Genomic DNA, 21,398 nt, shown 5'->3' with positions numbered 1-21,398 from the left:
AAGGATTGACAAATACACGCGACGGCACGGCCGAGTATATAGTGACGAGGTCTTTATTTGTTCATCTGCAGCTAATGAGCTGAAACGCAGGTACATTCAAGTTTCTATCACACACACAAATTCAAGCAACACCTGCATCGAGGACCCGCAAACGCGCCTCAGCGTGACGACGGGAGTCCAGGCCGCGTGTGTTTGTTCATCTAACCTGCTCCTCTCAGCGCTGAGTTTAGAGTCAAGTTGTCATTATCACACATGCAGACCGCGGACTCTCGTCTGTCATGTCGGAGGCCCGGTCAAGGTGGCTGAAGCAAATGGAACACTATTAAAAATGTACCTCTAACAGACAGATATTTCTACATAATTGGAATCAAATGTCAGAACCAGCCTTTAGAAGACATGCGTGATTTTCTAGTGGACACATTTCAAGTGAAACTACGCTTAAAGGCTGATGTACCTGAACGAAAATGCTGCCTTTTTAAGTCCCTTACTTTTTCGTACCCGTGTCAAATATCTACCTGGCTGGTGTCTGCAGAGGTAAAGAGGAATAATTCAAGACGAATGCTCTCTAAAAACATTAACTCAGCTCAACTGTCATAACTAACAGCAAATAAGTAACGTGCAAAAAGACAGAGGTATATTATGATATTAAACAAACATCTATATATTAGCTATTTTTCATTAACAGACTGCAATTCAAGGTGTCAAGTTCTGAACTCATACAGTGTACCTGCTTTTTGTCTCATGCTACGAAAAATTATTTCACTGGTACGATTTTCTTAATGGCCTCGAGGACATCAGCTGTCGCCACCTTATCGCCGAACTCCTTCTCGCGGTGTTCCAGGAGAATGCCCTGCAAAACAAAACAAGAAATCAGACACGTGTCATAAAGCCACCCCCGGACCACATGCGCTTGTGGTGCCACTCCGGTATTTGCTGGGTTACCTGCTCCCCTGGTCCGATGACATACACCCCCCCGAGGATGAAGCCCTCTCCGTTCATGTTGCCCTGGTACCCGGACCTCCAGGCCCGCATGAAGTTCTGCCACACTCCGAGGCGAATGAAGCCCAGACCCCCCATCTTCCTCTGCATCGGGCCGTAGAAGCGTTTCTACAACCACACAATTTAGTTTTAGTCTGCCATATCAAGGGAAATGTATCACCTAATTATTACCTCTGTCATATTTCTTTGTTTTTTTTTTTTTTTTTAATACACTGCTGTAGCTGCAGCACTGGTAGATCTGATGCTAATCTACAGCTGCTAACCTGCTCATCTACATAGATGTCCCCATGGAAGTGCGGTCTGAAGTCCCTGATCTCTGTGCCGATGTCTTCTTTCACCACCGCGAACAGAGGGACCCCGAGCTCTTCCAGCTGGGGCTTCAGAGAGGACAGCTCAGAGGCCTCCTACACAGAGAGGAAATTATATCACCAGTGAAAAAAATGTAACTCACACGCACTAAGAGGTATATATTCAGGGATTTTTGTTATCACCTCTCTGCACAAAAATCATCCGGGCCGTCGTACGGCCATGACCACAGCCCCATTCTTGTCCCACAGGCTCTTTGCTTTGATGGCCTTGTCGTCTGCAGACAAAACAAGGAGAAAACTCACTACAGGAAGTCTCCGCACCGAAATGTAAGTGATAAAATAAAAGCCGCAGACATTTTTTGAGTTACATAAAGTGTGAAAGATAAAAGGTACAGCCGTCAAACTGAAGATTCTGATGGTCACGTGGAACATTTGTATAAAATCAGTTCACCTTCAGTCCCTTTACAGTGATATAATCTGTGATTCAAGCAGATTTTCAAAAGCTGCTTTTCCTTAAACACTACACAAAATTTCATTCACTGCGTGTACAATGCACGCAAACACGCATCAGTAAAAAAAAGCTACCACGGCTGATTCTGACGGCGATGCATCTTTATTTTTTTCTCCATGTGTTAAAAAGTTGCTGGTGTTAAAATGAACAGGTGACATTATTAGAGCCTAATTACCTCCTGTAGTGGAGCGCAGGTCGGCATCTTCAAGGTATTCCAGCGATGCACTGGCAGATTTAGTAAGACACAGGTCAGTGTTGGCCAAGAAAATCCCCGCCAGCGCAGCTCCGACTGCCCCCAGACCCAGGGACCACAAACCCATACCAAACAGCTCCCCGTCCAGCCCGGACCCGGCGGACAGCACTGCAGCACAACAACACAAAAGCGTGAAGTGTCACAGCATTCACATAACCCAAAGGCAAATTCTGTTAGCATGTTTCAAAGTAAACTACATCTCTCTATCTCGGGCAACAGGATCCAGCATGCCCATTTTAAGTTTGCACTGTTTGAGCGTACCACTTTTTGCCAACATAGTCTCCCACTTTACTCTAACATGAGCCTCACTCATGGGATTAAATACATCACATAAAAACATATGTCAGTTAATCCTGAGACCAGCTGCCACGTTTCTTGATGAGGACAGTTAATTACCGTTTGTATAGTTTACTGTGTTTTCTATTATCTTCCGTTTCAGAAAATCATTTAACAGTAAAAATGAACAACTATTGTTCATTTCATCTGGTGATTCTTTTCTTTACTTGTGTGGATGATAAAATGTTACAAGATATGTTTTGATTTCTCTTACTGATCGGACATTTGTCCAAAAAGGTAGAAGAACTACATTTCCCAACATGAAAAGCTAATTTAGTTTTTTATTTTATTTATTAATTAATTAATTTATTTATTGTGCGATTTATTTTTAAAACATAGCTGCTAACTTTATTGAGAGCTCTAATCTCATAACTCTTCTCAATGCCCTGAAGACCTGGGTCATTCAAGCGGAGGGCAGAAACAAACCGGGTAGTCAAAACAATGTTACCAAAACAAATTTCACAGTTGCCAACAGTTGTGACAGGGAACAGCTAACCGTGCAGATAGTCATCTAAGTCCTTGCCTGAAGTGATCTTGTTTGGGTACGGACTGGACTGGGCTTTACTTTGGTGAAAATGAGCAGTCTGCGTTCTTAGAAACTGTGGCTTGGCTGTGGTGGAGGGCTGGCTGCTCGTGGTAGAGCTCCCCTGAGAGAGGGCACAGCAGCGCAGGGGAACTCTCCAGCTCAAAGCTGTCGAACATCTAGATACAGCCAGCATCGGAGTAAAGTTTCAGCCTCTGACTACACCTCAAGATTTCACTGGAAGACACAAAACACAGGTCTCTTCTAAGCACGTTAAAGTATGCCGCCATGCCATGCCACCGAGTGTTAAAATACAAGGCGATGCACTTCTGCTGCAAAATTTCACAGGGATTCTGGTTTTACCATTTTCTAAATAAAGCGTTATATCTACAGTTAAACCAGTTAACCAAGTTTTACAATTACACCCAAAAATTCCCATGCTGCAAACTGGAAAGTGAGGCTCATCAAAACTAAAAACGCATAAAAATAAAGAAGGTCCTTATTTTACTACTCTGACTATGCAGCTGTTCCCCATTTACAAATACACTTCCTATCGTTGTGCTTTCTGCTCTCTGGTATGTAATAATAACATCAACTTGAAAAGTTACATAAGAAATGTGTCAGTTTACAATAAGCCGCGGTAGTCTAGCTTATCTGTGTTCACCCCTTCAAAGTAAAAATGTCATATACTAACTTGTCTTTGTCGGCCGAGTGTGAATAAATGCTTTCTCTCCTGTGATTTAGCTCATCCGCTTTCAAACAATGACTCACCCACACACTTTTGCGTTTCAAGAACTTATAACTCAACAAAAGACAGAAAAAAAAGGAAAAAGAAAAACTACGAAAACAGCTGCAGCCAATAGAGACTGACACACACGCCTGCAGCACAGGAAGAGTCTGGACTCTTGCATCTAAGCAAGATCTGACATGAGCCGTCAACAACGAGCCATCAGATGTGATGTAGTGTTGCTCAATACTCGCAAACGAAAAATGCAAACAACAAAGCAATATTTAATGAATTTAATTAATTATGTTACTTAGTACTTATTTCCAAAATCATTTCATTTAACTGCTATTATTACTGCGTTTAGTTAGTTGTGTTACAATCAATAATGTATGTACATTTCAGTGTAATGTATTTATTTATTTATTTTATTTTCAAGCTACCTTAAATTTTAGAGGTTAGTGCTTTACATTTTGCGCCTCACTACATTTACTTGACAGTAAACAGTCTTTCGCAATTAGGACACAAAACAAATGCAGATATATAATATTAAGTAGTAAAAATGAGTCTGTCCATCTACAACAGTGAAATGCTGCATGCAACTGGATGCGATCTGCATTGTAATATACAGCAGAAATATACTGGATGATTACAATAATACATATTCTGTTCATTTCTCATTGTTGTTTCTAAGCATTATCTTCCATACCCAACCCTTTTTGCACTTGCCACCGAAGTGAACGTTGTGCTGACATTTAACCTATTTATGAAACAAATGGTGAGGTGGCAAATAGCCGTGATAGCAAATTACACGAATGATGACCTTGGTACTATTCATAAAAAAATTATGTGATGTGTAATTTTGAGAGCTAGTTTTAGGAGGATTGTAGATAAGATAATAAACTACATAATGGACTCATACTTTCAATGTTGACTCCAAAGTTGCGGTGGCTTGTCCCGCACGGACGTCTGCGTCGTAAAAACAGTCCGTTTTATTAGCATTTATTAGCCTAGTATATGAGATTACGTTTGGTTTAGTGAGTCTACCGCTAAAGCCAGCGACCCTTAATACGTGTTCACGTTGTCGACGTGGTCGCTGAGATCAGTACCTTAAAAAAAGAGTCTTTTTGCAATGAAATATGACTTACCACAATCAATGACGCCTCCGACTAAAAAAACTAAATCGTCAATGTTTTGCGCATGCGTACTAGATTCCGAGCGCAGGAAAACTAATCGAGCAAGACTGATTTTAACTTATTACCCTGAAATATATAAGGAGCAAGATTCACAGCCAGGTAAAAACAAGAAAAACTGGTTTATGGGTTTATTGTTAGCAGCAAATGGACGATAAATGCGTTTCAGTACTTTAACAATTTATTCTCCTTCGTCGTGTCATGCCAGAGTTAGGAAAGTTAGGATCTGTGTGCTGTGTAGCGTCAGAGCTGTCCTCTCAGCAGAGTTTAGAAACAATTCGTCATGAAAGCACACAACGTAACCATCGCACAAACATGCACGCAGAAGGACAATGAACAGTTGATATCTTAACCATATTTCATAACATATATAAGCAAATTGTGGATGCAGCCGAAATTAAATTAAATTCATGCAGTTGCAACGTGAGTAGAGCGTAACATGTTGGAGGGGACCCTGGCTTATAGACCACAGACATGCACGTAGAAACATGCTGCAACCACTGTTACATAAGGCCACACAAGAGGAGCCCTTTCATTCATCTTCAGGATCTATCTTCCTCTGTCTTCTCGCATTTTGCGTGCTGCTCTGAGTACTGCCAACAGATTCACTTTATCTCCAAACTCCATCTCACGATGTTCCAGTAGAATACCCTGGTGGAAAATCACACTCAGCTGTGACACATGGAAACATCCAGACACGCTTTTCATACAGTACTTACACTGTCATTTGCACCCTACCTTATCTCCTGGGCCAATGACAAAGACTCCTCCCAGGACAAAACCTTCACCTCTTATATTCCCCCCGAAGCCCCTCCGGTAGGCCCTCCAAATGTTCCTCCACACACCGATACGCAAAAACATGGAGAGAAACATCCACCTCTGTTGAGGGCCGTAGAATTTTTTCTGTAATTGTAACATAAAAGAAGCTAATTGGCTTGAACTGTGTGTAACCCTCAGTGTTTCAGTCAGTGACTTGTGTCGGGGACAGTTTTGCAAAATCGGACCTGCTGATCCACGTAGATCTTCCCAGAGAAGTACTTCTTGAAGCCGTCCAGCTCCTTGCCGAGGTTTTCTTTCACCACTGCAAAGAGAGGCACTTCAAGGTCCTGCAGCTGGGACTTCAGAGAGGAGAGCTCAGCGGCCTCCTATAGAAAGAACGACACAAAATTAAATAGCGCGGATAAAAAGTTTAACAGTTCTCAGCACACGCACAATGGCACTTCATACCTCTCTGCACAATAATCATCCAGGTCGCCGTACAACCATGACCACGGCGCCAGTCTTCTCCCACAGAGTTTTGGCCTTGTGTTGCTCATGGACTAGAAGCGATAGTGGAGCGTTACTCAATCTAAAAGTTTCCTGTTCTTTTATCTAAATGCTTCATTTAACGCTGGATGTTTGAAGTGAGTTGTGTGCTGTCAGACATACTCTCAGACACTTAAAGCTTGTTATGTGTTAAAACCAAAGTTATGTGTTGATCTCACTTAATTATAAGAGGTTTAGATGGATTAGAGGATAACTTTGCAATTTTTCAATAATCATTCTCCCTGTTCCTTCTGGCCGTTAAGAGATCTCCTCCTGATACACTTCCAAAAAGTGGTGGGCAAAAAATGCAGTCATTGTTCTATGAAAAATCTGTCCCAGAGTTAATCAGTCACAGTCTTTTTTTTTGTTTGTTTTGTAAAAACTTCACCCTTTTTGGGTGTTTCTGTGTTCATATGCTGCATAGTAACACAAACCAGAGAACGTCATGGTTAAAAGTCGTGCTGCAAGTTAACTGGTTCAGATTGTTTCAGTTTTCTGACTCACCACCTCCAGTCGTCTTCAGCTCCGTTTCCCCCAGCACATCTGGGTTGGCCCATGCTGGTTTGGTCTGGAACCAGTCTGTGATGGAGCTGATGAGCTCTGCAACAAACAGGCTCACTGCCTTCAGGACCGTGGTCACAGTTGTCATGGTCAGGCCTCAGGCCAACTCCAGAGAAAACATGCACACACATAAAGTTTCAAATAGCCCTTAGCCGGATTAAGATGCTTTTATCTTTCCTGTTAGCATGACATTACCTTAACTTATACGTTTATTTTTACACTGCATGCATACTGATCAGAATTATCAAGATATATGACATTAATGTTATATAAAAACGTTATATCATGTCCAGAACATAAGAATGCGCTCTTCCACGTGACCTCTTTCTCTATTTAGGATGATCGGATTAACAGCATGCATTCATTCTACATATTAACAAAAGGAAAATACCAAGCAAATCACTTTGTTGTTTTGTGGCTCAATATTTAACTCAACAAAAAAACACCCTACTCACCAGACCAGCCTCGCTGCTTAATGTGGAGGAATCAGATGTTTTCAAGCAGCCCTTTAAGCCCTCTAAACTCAGGCCAGCCCAGTCACAGGGAAAGCCTTGCTTATGTGAACAAAACATGTCAGGAATTTTTCAAAGACTGCTGAGAAACAAGGCTCATTTTGAGCTGAATTCTCCGTGCCTGGTCCAGCATGGTACAGACTCGGCTCCTCATCAAACAGCAGCCCAACCTCAGCTATTTAATAGCACCCTTGGATATTTCTTTAATCAGTTATGTTGCCTTAAATACATTCAAGCTCCATTAATATAAGGAATAGTATCTCAATGGATATCAACATATAACGTTTTTCTCTCCTAATCTTTGTAATGAACTTGATTCTAGCTTTTGTAATATCTCATACTAATTGCTGGAATGTGCAGCGGAGTTCATAATAAATGTGTCTTTCTAAGATGTTGCTTTTTGTTTGCTAGCAGGACAAGGAACGACCTCAAAGTAGATGAAGAGACCTCAGATCATGTTCCAGCTGTCACGGCTCAGAGCAAGACTGACCCCTGCAGGAGGTTAGTGACATTAGAGAACAAACCAAGTTGTCACAGTGGCCTCCAGGCTGCAAGTAACTGTATATAAAATCACATTTATTATTTTATTCATTTGAGCTGATCAATTTCTTTCTAATCCTTTCAATACATAATATGAAACTGATAGTAAAACCAGTGTGTGTGACACAACTTCAAGACAGCGTTTCCATTAACAGCTTTCCCGGTGTTACAGTCCACAGAGAGTTTTCAGTTTAAATTCTTACTGAATAATGCAACAGCCCTAAAATAAGTCCTACTTTTTTGACACCTGTGTGGTTATGTTGAGATTGAATTTTGTGGTATCAAGGCCATTGTGTAGTTAGTCATTGGATGTTTTAATTGAATTGTTGTGTTACTTTTTTCAAACCTTTTACTCTCAGGATGCTTTTTTTTTTTTTTTTTTGTACAGTCTTCTAAAGACCCCATTAGGACTGCATAAAAGAAATTAGATTGTAGCATTATGTGAAGATTCATCCAGGTCATGGTATGATTTTTTTTTTTTTTAGGGTCACAGCATTTATTAAAAACAAACAAACAAAACAAAAAAAAAAACGTTGTGTCTCAATTTTATGACGATTTTTACAACCACCGGTATTGGAGATAGCAAGATTTATCGGAGGGGCCATTGATAAAAACAGACTTTACCACAGTCTGGTGCTGTAAATGGGGATCAAGGTATTTGGAGTGTTTGTGCAGGAGCTAAAGGTCCATTACCCCTTAGACTCCTTGTCAGATTTTTATCGTTCCTTAATTAATATATATTTTTTCCCCACCCATCATTAACAAAATAGGCAAGTCATTGTCCTGGTCCTGCATAATATCCATGAGGAAACAGCAGTGCTGGGGAGATGTAGTGGTAATATTTCACACATTGGTGGCAGCTTCGCAGAGGAATGTGCTGAGGGTCCAAAATGAGCCCGAATAGAGACGGGATAGATGACACTCCACGAGCCCAGCTGCTGCTCTCCCTCTGGCTGCTCTGCTCAGCCATGTGCTGGGTTGCTTCCCTGCCTGGATGCTTGACTTTGTTCATTACAAGTCTTCTTCTCTGAAATATAAAAGATGATTCATGGATTTTATATGTGGCCACCCGTAGCAAAAGTATACGCTGCGTCATTACACAGAACGTATATTTGTGGAGGTTTGGGGTTGTTTTCCTGCTCGTGTTCTCATATGCAAACAGGCACACATGCAAACACAAATGCAGAACCATCTCGTCTTAGACCGACGCTGCTCCAGTGGGGAGTGTGTGAGACCGTCAGCCAATCACAGCTGGAGATTTTCACCCCACCTCCTGAGTAGTGTTCCCGCTCACAGACATTGGTTGACATGTCAAATTCTCATTGTGCGAATGAAGTCAATCAGACAGCGAAGAGGGCATTAGTAGAAGGACAGGGAGTGGGACAGTGATTACTGACCGGGTTAATCTGAGAAGAGGGGGCTGCTGTTGAACCTGTTTCAAGCATGCCAGAGTGATGGCACAGATTCTGTGTGGAGTGAACATAGTGCTGTGAAAATAAATGACCTGACAATGAGGCAAACAGTTTTCAGACCTAAGATTCAGATAAATACAAACAAGAAGAAAACAGCAAAGGCTGTAAAAGTCAACTGTAAAACAATAGAACAACACTGATAAGACTGCATATCTTTGAACGTATATAAAACTATTTCTGGTGACAGGCTGGATTTATTATGCACTGTTTATTGACATGTAACTCATTACATAACAAGTTGTACACTCTAATCGTCCCGCACTCTTTCAGCTGTGCAATAAAAGTTCATGTCTGGCAAGATCCAACTAATTCTGCCTGTCATCCAGATGAAACTGGTTGGAAACCGGACGAGCTCAGACATCAGAGAGGAAAGCTACACAGGTAAACTGTGTGTCCTTGAACTTGGGGAACGGCAAACAGGTGTTAACAGGCGCTGGGGCCACCAGACTTCATTTATCTCATCCTGTTCTGTCAAGTTTGAGTCTGACTGACCCTAAAAGCGACCCAGAAACCCTCAACGCGACTTTTAAATTGAAGCTCACTGGGGATTCAGCGTGACACACATTTCATGCAGCCAATCAGATAGAAGGAGGATACGCTGTGAGGTGGCTCGCTTTTGTTAAACTGATTTGGGATTGGTCATGTTTCTTTATTCTCCTTCAGTTATTGCTGCCTGACTTGTAAGGGACGTACAGAGCCCTGTCTTCAGTTGAGTTTTGACCTCGACACATTAGAAGAAAATCTGTGTTGTTCACCCCAAAAAAAAAAACAGTAAATTAGACGGGTTTATTGCAGTTTATTTGGAGTCAGGCTTGAAACCCAGGGAACAGATCACAAAGTGATGCTGTTAATCGTGTCTGAGCATTCTTTTCTTCAATGGGATCCTATGCACATTTCTAGCAGGTGCAGAGACAGAGGAGACCTACATCGGCAAACAAAAATGTTCTGCCTAAACACAGAAAGATGCTAATCAAGCTGGGATATAAATGTTTTTGTATGGGTTTCTTATATAAACACAACATAACACATGTTTCAAGCTGACGTGCTGCCAAAATCTCCGATAGCAGTTATCTTTCAACATGTACCAGGACAATCTCGTTGGGGCTGAAAAATATTTTTCCAGTCAGTCATTAACAAGTGCTTAGAGGCAAACCGGCCAAACTCATAGTTCACGTGTGCAAATGCGGTGCCTGTAAGTGTTTCAACCACAGCAAACTGGTCAAGCCAAAACAAACATTCAGAGGTCGCCTCCTGTGTCAGACGGGAGACTGGATCCGTGCTCTCTATTTGGCATCAGGCAGGAATTTCATGCCTTCTCTAGTTGAAGCTAGTATATGTTTGTTACATTGAACCATCTCGAAGCTCTTCCGTCTCTCTCCCTGCAGACACCTGTGCCTCTTTTCCGTATAAATGCCAGATTTTCAAGTGTTTCGAATGTGCTGTCACCATCTCAGAATGAAGGAAAAGAAAGGGAGGAGAAACAAAATGAAAACAGTTTATTCACTTATTTTATCTGTTTATTACTGTTAATCAATTACTTTTGGTTAATTATTTCTGTATGGTACTATAATGGCACTGAGCTGCTGCGAGGCCGTACAGCCAAGCCGGCTCCCAGTAGACCACAAACTACTGTAATATTTTTAATTTTTTTGCTATTTTTCTATTTATTTAATGATTACTTTTTCTGCTGCTGTAACACTGTGACTGTGGGAAAAATTAAAGGACCATCTATCTGTTAAAAGATGATCTATTTCAACAGTTTATTGTTCTTAGCTAATTATTTATGTTTACTTGGAATTGACTTTATTCAAACTGTAACATTTAGCCTGCATACATTATCTTGACAGTTTACCTTTGTATCAAGAATCATGAATCAAGAGTCTGAAGAGTGTGCATGTGCACGTGTGTGTATGTTTATGTTTACTTTTAGCTAATTTGCATAATTTCAAGTTATTCCTTTAATCTAGCTAATATTAATTCAATAGTTTACTTTTAGTTAGCATCAATAAGGTTAACTAGTTGCTTTTAACATGTATTTTTTCTACTATTTCCCTTAGCTAATTGTTTATATTTACTTTCATTTAATCAGCATTATTTCAAGTTGTTACCTGTAGTTGGTTGGCACTCATTTCAGCTAGCCGCTAATGCTAAAAGCTATTAAATAAATTGGTTACTTTTTGGAAGCATTATTCTATTACTTATACTTACTTTTGGCTTATTAGCATCCTTTCAAGTCGTTTAACCTAGCTAGCATTATTTAAGTAATTTACTTTTAGCTAGTTAGTGCAGGGACATATGATTATTTTTCAGCTAGCATTGTTTCAACTCTGTAGCTGTCCATTATCTTAATCTAATTAATTATTTTGGGGTAATAGTGGTAGCTTTAATGTCAACTTGTTACTTTCATCTAGCATCATTTCATCTCTTTGTTATCATTAGCTAATTAACATTATTTAAAATTGTTACTGTAACCTAGCTAGCATTATTTCAGCAGTTTATCCATTATCTCATGCTATTTTTATTTTTGGCTTATTGCCACCTTAGTGGTGGCCATTCTATCAACTGGTTACTTTTTTCTATAATTATTTCAACTTTTAATCTATTATATTTAAAGTAGTACCTCCGCAGACCCCCTGTTAAAGACCTATGGTTTAAATGTTAAAGTTTAACCCTAAAGTTAGCTCAAGGGCGTACTTTTAGCTAGCATTGTTTCAAATCCTATCTTTAACTAATTTGTGTATTTGCCTTTCAGAAGTTGACAGTAATAGCTAGTATTATGTCAACTGATTACTCACTTCTACTGTTTCCCTGGATTATATTTTCCAAGTTGTTTCAATTGGTTACTTTTATCTTTCAAACTTCAGCATTATTTGACATTTTTGTGCTTCGGATAATTATTTCAGCGTAACTAACAACAGTCTATTACTTTTGTATATTTTTAACAGCAGAATTTTACTTTGAGCTCAAAAGAGATGTAACTGTAGTTTAACAGGTACTACAGAAGGAAAAATGAACGTGGTATGAGTCAAATCAGTTATACAATTACTGCTATGATGTAGCTTTTAGTTCTTCTGGTCAAACCTGCTTTAAGTGGACCTTAAATCAGTCTTAAAGAGAGTAGTTTTATTTACTACAGAGAACTAGTTAAAATTCTCATCTCATTTCACGGGGCCAACTCAACACCAACTGGAATTAGAGCCAGATGAGGGAAAGATTGAGAGAAAGGGGTTGTCCCTCTGCACCATTTATGCTCCAGTAAAGAGCTTGTGGGCTTGTGTACCCATGAAAAGGTACGGGATCTGTGTCTGTGTTGTTGACTGTCCCATTGTTACTCCAGGAGTGTGTTTGCGCATGCACGTGCATTATGTTTGTGACCAACACTTGCACAAATAGTCCTATGCAGACCCAGATTTTCTGCACAAACACAGGCACAGTGACTCACCTGAAAAGCCATCAGATATCTGACAGGCAGATCTTCATTATTTGATCTTGTCCCAGGAAATGGCTTGAAATTTTCTGCAGTTGCGTTCAGGGACAAGACCCTCGGGCTGGGACTTGGATGGAAGGCAGCATTCAGACAACAGATGACTGTCTGCTCTAAACTTAATTATTGGCCGAGAGTCAAAGTAGCTAATTATATTGAACTGTACTGAAGTACAACTTTGAAATATTTTAATGTCTTTTTCCCATGCATTGCCAATTTAAGTCGTCTCATTTTCTAAAGGCAAATGCTGTTTCTCTACAACATTAATTTCTGTTTGCAAAGCAGAACGTGGTTAAAATCAGCTAATCATAAAACAAAAAAAGTTATTTGTTTTTACTTGTTTTACTTGGATACTAATGCTTCTCTCATGATACACAATTGCAGATATTAAACAGTGAGATGCCCAGTTATTTTGTGATTCATGTATTCAGTCATGGCCAATGAAAACCCTCATGAGACGACTTACTGGACACCAGTGAGGTGTTAAGGTGTTTTTCTTTTTTCTATGTCATATCTGCACTTACCCTGAACATTCTTAGGTCTGCAATTAAACATTATTTTCATTATCTGTTAAAAAAATCATCTGCAACCATCTAATTTAGAAACATTAGGGAACAGTCTTAAATGAATCACAGTACCCAGTAGAGAAAAGATTACCAAAGTTTTAGAGCCCCGTAATATTTAACTTTAAGCTTTAATACTGTACTAGTGTAAATGTACTAGGTTACTTCAGAAAAAAACAATAAAGAACCTGGAACAATCGAATGTTTGGCATTTTTTCTTCAAAAACTATTTGAGTTCATTCATCAATAAGTGAAGATTAATTTCCCTTTAATCAATTAAAAAAGTATTGTTGCAAATCTACATATTTAACCACAAGTTGTAATTGTTTTGAAGCCATTGTGTTTTCCTTCACCACAATAGTAATTGCATCATTTTGCCTTTCACAACAACCACCTCTTCCTCTTTTTCTCTGTTCATAGGTTGCCACAACCTGTCCCCGTCCAAGCGGGCAGAGCTGTCCCACCAGTGTGACGGGGGCAGGGGAAGCCCCTGTTTCACACACTCGTACTTCTCACCCAGGAAACATCACACCGTAAAGCAGAGCGCTCAAAGCAGGTGACAACCATAAACACACACTCAAGCATCACGCTGTACACAAGGGGTTAACAATCAGTTTCTAGGAGCTGAAATGCCCACCCATCATCCACTCCCCGCTGGAATGGACTGTCCCATGGATTCACATGACGTGTGTGTGTGTGTGTGTGTGTGTGTGTGTGTGTGTGTGTGCGCGCGCGTGTGTGTGTGTTCCCTTAGCCATATATATTGAGCCATGTGGACACAGACGTGGAGTTTTGCAGGACCGACTTTGCAGGGCACTTGGCCTCGCTTTCTTCATTTCCCTGCTGAAAGAACCGGCCGGAATATAAAGCCGCCACCAGATCTGCCTGGACTGTCTGTTGTTGGGAATTGAGGAAACTGACCCTGTAGACAAAATGAGTGATACGCTGAAGGATGGCTCTTTCATGTTCACCTCGGAGTCTGTGGGAGAGGGACATCCAGGTGAGTCCTCAGTCAACTGTAGCTACACGTGTGCACACTGAAAAGTGTAAAAATGTGCAAATAACATAATGACTAAACTTTATTCAACCTTTTTCTTACTATATACAAAACATGCATACAAGTAATCAGCCTGAAAGTTCGACTATACATCAAAAATAACTCCACAGAGCTGCATATTTACTCTCCGAGCGTGGTTGGTATTCCATTCACAGCAACATGTGTTTACTGCCCCTCACTCTCATTTATGGACAGCAGGAGGTTAGTGTGTGTGTGTGTGTGTGTGACAGGCTGGTGTAAGACTGGTATAAGGTTGCGCTCTGAAGGAAAAGAGGGGGCAGAGTGACATGCTGTTTCTGGGAAACATTTTGGCTTTTGTGTTCGAATAGGGACATGCTGATAGGATACAATACTGAATGAATAAAACTTAAGACATACACTTAAATTATCAACTGTGCAGTTATGTTATAACATGTAATAAGGCATTCATAAAATCTTTGTATTTATTTAAAATAAATGACTGGCAACTAGGCATCAGATGTTCTGTGCACACACACCTGAAGAATCTTGTCTAACTGTAACCGAATGGTAAAAGTTAAAGTGTACTCTATCCTGTACCCTGCTGCCTTTTGACCCTCCGCCCCTGTCAGTGTGTTGCAATCCTTTCACAAATATGTAACGTTACAAAGTCCCCGCGCTGAATCGATAATCAGTAAATGCAGCGGAGTGGGCTGTGAAGCCTCGCAGATAGTGGCAGAACATGATCTCAGTTATTAAAAAAAAAGCAAAACTGAATTTAAATCTTTTTGCATGTTGCTTGTTGTTGTTTCCATTAAAGTTTTTTTTTCTTTAAGATTTTTAATTTTTTTGGTGTATTTTTTTTTAATTTTTTTCTTCTGTGGAACATATGATCGGGACAACTAAAAACGTCTTAAAAAGTCTCCTAATTACATTCATAATAAAAGGCGGGGAGCACTCTGAATCCGGACGCTCACCCGTACGATCATTTCAAACGGCTGTCAACACGTGTCCTCCTACTTCATTGGAGAAGAGCCATGCTGACGGCTTGATCTTTCACCTTATTTGTTTATGACCGACGGCGTGTGATTTCCAGATGCTTTTTCCCCACGTCACTGTTTCCCTGTGTTTATCCATTTATTTATTTGCGTGTGCAGCCTATGTGAAGCCAGGTTTTCAACTCGACTGAAACTGTACTCACTCTTTTTTGCACATCCACTTAGGTGACTGTGGCCTTGGCAGAATGCAGCAGCACACACCTTTCGATTTGATAACACACATCGAGGTCTGGGCTGTTCCCACTGATTGTGGACAGTTTTTGCTGCCAGTCAGACATGTGCCCAGGATACATTAATCTACAGCTGCAGATTAAAAAACTTTTTATTTTCGACCATGCAGCAGTGTTGTGAGCTCCTCCATGCATCCAGATGATGATGCTGTGTCTGATGTAACCTGTGTATTGCATTGCTTCGGCGGTATGCCAGAGAAAGATGAATGGGGTGGTTTGTGAGGCATTGTCCTGCTGCTCCACTCAAATGTACAGAACTAAGTCCATTATTCTTCTGGCTGAAAATGTAAGCTTGGAAACTTTTCACAGATACATATGGAAGCAGGGACACCCAAAACAACACCCTTATGAAAACAGCAGGAACATAAAACGTTTTTCTGTGACTGAAACACTGGAATTACTGCTTCAAAAGCTAATTTCTACCTATTGAACAATCCTGGAAATGCACCACTCTGTTCTGAATCTAAAGCTTTTGCTTCTCCACAGACAAGATTTGTGACCAGATCAGTGATGCCGTCCTGGACGCACATCTGAAGCAGGACCCTGATGCCAAAGTGGCCTGTGGTGAGCAAACTGGAATCCAGATCATGTCATTTATTTATTTATTGAGTCACAGAGAAACAGAGAAGAAGAAGTTTATCTGCAGTTTCTCTCTCTCTTTTTTTTTTAACGTATTACGTAAGACAAAGTGCAACGTGAGGTCAGTTTAGTTAAGAGTGTAAACAAACAGTATTGATTTCTGATTGTCGCAAGATGACCACCGGTGAGATGGCTGACGACAGCACACAGGCCTTATCCTGGCCTTGCAACACTTGTTTTCTAGTGATTGAACTGGAAACGTAACGTCTAATGTAATGTGCGGGTTTCACTCACAGAGACGGTGTGTAAGACTGGCATGGTGCTGCTCTGTGGAGAGATCACGTCTCGGGCCAATGTGGACTATCAGAAGGTGGTGAGGGACACCATCAAACACATTGGCTACGACAACTCTGACAAAGGTCAGGACATAACACACAGAGAGCAGCAGAAACAGAGGTTGTATGCGCCCCCATGGCTTATTACTGACTCTCCTTCATCGTGATCCCGCAGGTTTTGACTACAAGACGTGTAACGTGCTGGTGGCTCTGGAGCAGCAGAGTCCGGACATTGCTCAGGGGGTCCATGTTGACAGACAGGAGGAGGACATCGGAGCGGGAGACCAGGTAGGTCTTTTGCAACAGGAAAATGTGTCCTTTGAGCGAAACTGACAAAGATCAAATACCAGAGTTAGCGTGACTCAATACGACCACGTTAACAAGCATCTGAAGACAACAACTGTTGGAATCATACGTAGCAGTTTCACATAAATGTTAATACTAAATATACACGTCTTTATTGGATCAGATCGATGTTAGTGCTCTGTTGAAGTGGAGCAAATTTTATTTGCTTTATATGCATTTAGTTTGGTCCAGTGGTTCCCAACCTCTGGTTCATTCACCTTAACGGATGACAGCAATGATTTTATATATTTGAGCTTTAGACATTTAGAAGTGAAACCCTTCCTTGATGGGACTGCTAACAACTCAAAGATATCTTGAAAATAGCATTTTTTAAGACTGACTACTAAAGTGCATTGCATTTCAGTCAATAGCACCATGAAAACATTAATATATCAAACAACACTTGGTGGATTTGGACCTATCTTCTTAAATCTAACGTCAAATAATGATGTTGTTTTACTTAAACCTTTTTTCCGGCCGTTGACGTTCTTGTTCTCTGACTCTGTCTCTTTCCTCCGCAGGGTCTGATGTTCGGCTACGCCACCGATGAGACCGAGGAGTGCATGCCTCTCACCATCGTCTTGGCTCACAAACTCAACGCGAAGATGGCCGAGCTCAGACGCACCGGCGTCATCCCCTGGCTGCGTCCTGACTCTAAAACACAGGTGCGCATTTCCGAAACAGGAACCACACAGGAGTGTTCCCGTGAATTAGCTGATTGTTTCCACACTGGATGTCTTCCAGGAGATTATTTCGGTGCAAGCACACGAAATCGGATCAACAGTGGCTAAAATAAATCTGTCTGAACAGAAATAATAGACTTTTGACTGATTTGGAGGCAGTTAGCTGCTAAATGCAGCTCTTTGATACAAAGTGCCTGATGCCTTTGTGATTCGGGTCAAATTTGGGTTGTTAGAGAGAGAAGATCAGAGTCGGCCAACAGTAGCTTCATAGATCACAAGATACAACCACCTTTTTCTAAGATGTCATGAAGATGTGAGGCCAAAAGTTGTTCAAGAGTGTGATAAGTGAGAATCGTTTGTCCCACAGGTGACAGTGCATTATGAGCAGAAGGATGGAGCTGTGATCCCCAAGAGAGTCCACACCATTGTGATCTCTGTCCAGCACGATGACTATATCACTCTGGATGAGCAGCAGAAGGTCCTTAAGGAGAAGGTACAGCCTCACAAACGCACCCAACCCGACTTGTTGTTTGGGAAATAAAGTCAGACGTTTGGTGTTAATGCTGAATTCTGTCCATCAGGTGATTGACACCGTGGTTCCGGCCAAATATCTGGACGACAAAACCGTCTACCACCTCCAGCCAAGTGGTCGCTTCGTCATTGGAGGACCCCAGGTGAACCGTCATAAACAAACTGCTACCTTATTTAGACGAAAAAACATATATATTTTTTTGCTCATCTTCTCCTCTTTTTTTGCCCAACAGGGTGATGCCGGTGTGACGGGCAGGAAGATCATTGTAGACACATACGGAGGTTGGGGAGCTCACGGCGGTGGAGCTTTCTCCGGCAAAGACTTCTCAAAGGTCGACCGCTCTGCTGCCTACGCTGCTCGCTGGGTCGCCAAGTCTCTGGTCAAAGCTAAGCTGTGCAGAAGAGTTCTGGTTCAGGTGAGCATCTAGGTTCACGCGTTAACCTGTGAAACCGTGTGGATGGTCTAAATGTGGGCACAGGTGACACGTGGTCTCCACGTCTGGATGTGTTGCAGGTGTCTTATGCTATTGGAGTGGCCTATCCTCTGTCCATCTCCTTGTTCACCTATGGTTCCTCAAAGAAAACAGAGTCAGAGCTGCTCCAGATTGTCAACAAGAACTTTGATCTGCGGCCAGGAGTCATTGTCAGGTAAACACACGAATCTGATGCGTGTGAAGAAACAGATGGACGTTTAAAAATAACTAAAATGTTACCTTAAAACTAATAAAATAGATTAAGAAGACAAATAGTGCAAAACACATTAAAGCACCGCATTAAAGAAGTGAATGTACCGACACTGATGTGACCAACTGGTTTGGGCATTTTGCCCGTCGCTATCTTGGTTGTGAGCACATGTCAAAAGTTGGCGCTGGAGGGGGCCGTGTGGTGGCTCTGAATCTATGAACCTCTGAACCTGGACCATCATTTACAAGTGGAACGTGTTTCTGTTTGAAAGAACCAGCAATAGAGACCAGGAAAACGTGAGATGATAAACTAAGTGAGAAGAAAGGATATTTTCTCACCGACTTCTTCACGTGATCAGTGGAGTCGCCCTCTGCTGGCCATTATAAATAATGCATGTTCAAGCCATTCTGCTTTGGTGTAACTGTCCAGACTTCTCTTTACAGAGCACGTGCGCTGCTGTCCTGTATTAAATTGTCTTAATATGCTGTCCCACCTACTGCATCTATCAACTATTACATATCGTATTGGGATATCACACGAACCAGAGCCACGCACGAGTTTGTCTCCTAAGAGAAAAAAAGATGGAGGGTCCAACGATCGAGTCAAAAGAGAATGATACATAAACCTGTTAATCTTGTGCTTTGCTCGCAAGAAAGAAGTGAGGTTTTCAGTCAGTCTGATACAAATGGACACCAACTATTCACATGCACAAATTTAGTGTCATCCACCTCCAGCCTTCCTGTTGTTGGTTGACGATGCCAACTGTGCTTTTTGCTCATAAATGTTCGTAGAATTAAGTTCTGCAGTTATGTAAATATCCTAAATCATAGGTCTTCAACAGGGGAATAAGACAATTAATATTTGGACCTGTGTATTATTTGAATAGCTCAATGCTGAATGCAAAGTGATCATAATAATGATGTATATTCATGAATAGCACCAGGCCGATTTTAATATAGAACACATATAGTAGATAGGGGGTCCCTACTTAATCTCTCCATCAGTTTGGGGGTCTTGACATTGAAGACACCTGTCCTAAGTGCACAAATAAAAAGGGACAACCAGTCTGATGTTGAATTTCTTCTGTTTCCTCCTCAGGGAACTGAACCTGAAGAGGCCGATCTACCAGCAGACAGCCTCTTATGGCCACTTCGGTCGACCAGAGTTTACTTGGGAGATCCCCAAAAAGCTTGTTGTCTAAATACTCCCACCCGCCTGTCCTGACCCCCGCCCGGAGGCCGAACAAGACGCCGCTTCACGGGCAATAACTGCCAGCTCCATCCACTGATAGGACATTCTTAATAGGAAGAACTAAAGCCAAAGTCAGGGAGAGATAAGTCAGCTTTAAAGAGGTGACAAGATAATTATAAGCAAGAGTGGTTGTATCCAGCGGACATATGACGGGACATTGTCCCAATGAGAAGAGAGACATCGCAGAGAGGACATCTCAGTATTTAATCTTTTTTTTTTTTCCAGTCCACAAAAGGTCCAATTATTGGTGCTATAAAAAATGTACATACATTAATCAAAGATCTTTACCAGTAATGAAAAGGAACACCACAACATGTCAAATACTCTGAGAGGAGTGTTTTACCTCGAAGCTGTTAACGTAGCTTTACGTGAAACAACGTCAGCGCTTCATTTAGTAAAAGTGCTACTGATAGCAGTAAGTATTTCACCATCTTATTAATGTGAGGAGTACAATTACTACTCAACCAAAAGGTTTGGCTTCAGGAGATCTTTTCATCATGACTGTAAAAATGCATTTTTTCCTCCCCTCTCCTCCCCCGAGTCTTATTCAGTAACGTGTGCTACAGGAAGCTGTTTGCACTGTTACGGTCACCATTGTAAAACAAAACAGGTCATTAAACGCGGGGAGAGTTCTGATCTACGAGGCACAAAAAAAAAAAAATGTTACAGTCAGATGTAAAACTCCCTGCAGGTTCACGTGTTCATACTGCTCTTCTTTTCTGTCATCCTTTCATTACATATTAAGTTTCTTCAACCTGCAGGCCTGCTGCTGTAAATGTGACTCGGTTCATCAAATAATACAGGAATCTGAAACTCGGCTTATAGTGAAGACGCACTCAATGGATCACAGATGTCTTAAAAGTTGCAACGTTTCATCAACATGTTCTGATCTACCTTGTTGCAGATGCTAGTTTCCTCTCATTTTATAGTCTGCTCTTTCTATATCTTTGAGATAATTTGTTAATTTTTTTGACCCGGCGCGAAATGAAAGATTAAAATATCTCAAGACCATTGTCTAGTTACGCTGTAGCTCTATCTTTTGGACTCTTCAAAACATGGATTTAGAGTTAAAAAAAAAAGGGAGTGTTTATTAAAATATATACACATGGGGCGTTTAGAAAATTGAATTCTACGTCAGGTTTAATCACAGAGTATTTAATTTTTATCTTCCTGAAACACTTGTGACGGGATTGAGAGAGTATTACCGGTTAAAACATGATGCCCGTAGAGGTTCAGGACTCCTGTGGTCAGTGGTCGCCACCGGTGCTGTTCACCTACAGCCGACGATGTTTTTGTGATAGAGGTTTTGCTCTATTTGTTATCTATCGGTGTCTTCTTCTGTCAGCTTTGTTGGCAGAGAAACTGGATGATGTAAATAATTAAACAATTTAAAAAACAAAAAA

The 21,398-nt window shown here is 41.0% G+C and overlaps 2 protein-coding genes and 1 pseudogene across 5 annotated transcripts; 1 reads left to right on the top strand and 2 right to left on the bottom strand.

Moving 5' to 3' along the window:
* Positions 1-37: 37 nt before the first annotated feature.
* On the bottom strand, positions 38-4,893 carry LOC125018442 (peroxiredoxin-like 2A). 4 transcript variants are annotated; one of them, XM_047602341.1, is made up of 7 exons: positions 4,803-4,893; positions 2,931-3,167; positions 1,994-2,179; positions 1,491-1,582; positions 1,263-1,403; positions 943-1,107; positions 38-850 (listed from the first exon to the last, which is right to left on the bottom strand). In XM_047602341.1, exons 2-7 carry the CDS (start codon positions 3,124-3,126, stop codon positions 755-757), a joined length of 876 nt encoding a protein of 291 aa, XP_047458297.1. In that variant the 5' UTR covers positions 3,127-3,167; positions 4,803-4,893; the 3' UTR covers positions 38-754. The 4 variants fall into 4 exon arrangements, with proteins under 4 accessions (XP_047458297.1, XP_047458298.1, XP_047458300.1 ...); XM_047602342.1 differs by lacking the exon at positions 4,803-4,893 and adding an exon at positions 3,625-3,728; XM_047602344.1 differs by lacking the exon at positions 2,931-3,167 and having other exon boundaries at positions 4,803-4,855.
* Positions 4,894-4,964: 71 nt separating this feature from the next.
* On the bottom strand, positions 4,965-7,316 carry LOC125018444 (annotated as a pseudogene).
* A 6,740-nt stretch (positions 7,317-14,056) lies between these two features.
* mat1a (methionine adenosyltransferase I, alpha) lies at positions 14,057-21,398 on the top strand. The gene is made up of 10 exons (XM_047602337.1): positions 14,057-14,284; positions 16,074-16,151; positions 16,463-16,585; positions 16,677-16,789; positions 17,368-17,511; positions 17,897-18,022; positions 18,111-18,203; positions 18,294-18,476; positions 18,575-18,708; positions 19,843-21,398. Exons 1-10 carry the CDS (start codon positions 14,218-14,220, stop codon positions 19,943-19,945), a joined length of 1,164 nt encoding a protein of 387 aa, XP_047458293.1. The 5' UTR covers positions 14,057-14,217; the 3' UTR covers positions 19,946-21,398.

This window comes from Mugil cephalus, chromosome 13, assembly GCF_022458985.1.
Source record: "Mugil cephalus isolate CIBA_MC_2020 chromosome 13, CIBA_Mcephalus_1.1, whole genome shotgun sequence".
In the NCBI taxonomy this organism is placed as follows: domain Eukaryota; kingdom Metazoa; phylum Chordata; class Actinopteri; order Mugiliformes; family Mugilidae; genus Mugil; species Mugil cephalus.
The sequence above is the reverse complement of the archived record's forward strand: the minus strand, read 5'-3'. Positions and strand labels throughout refer to the sequence as shown.

Bases quoted from the DNA above. Each gene is read 5' to 3' on its own strand.
- mat1a (XM_047602337.1), top strand. From the start codon at position 14,218: ATGAGTGATACGCTGAAGGATGGCTCTTTCATGTTCACCTCGGAGTCT. The intron at 14,285-16,073 runs GTGAGTCCTCAG...GCTTCTCCACAG, and splicing joins TGTGGGAGAGGGACATCCAG to ACAAGATTTGTGACCAGATC. The intron at 18,023-18,110 runs GTACAGCCTCAC...TCTGTCCATCAG, and splicing joins AGAAGGTCCTTAAGGAGAAG to GTGATTGACACCGTGGTTCC.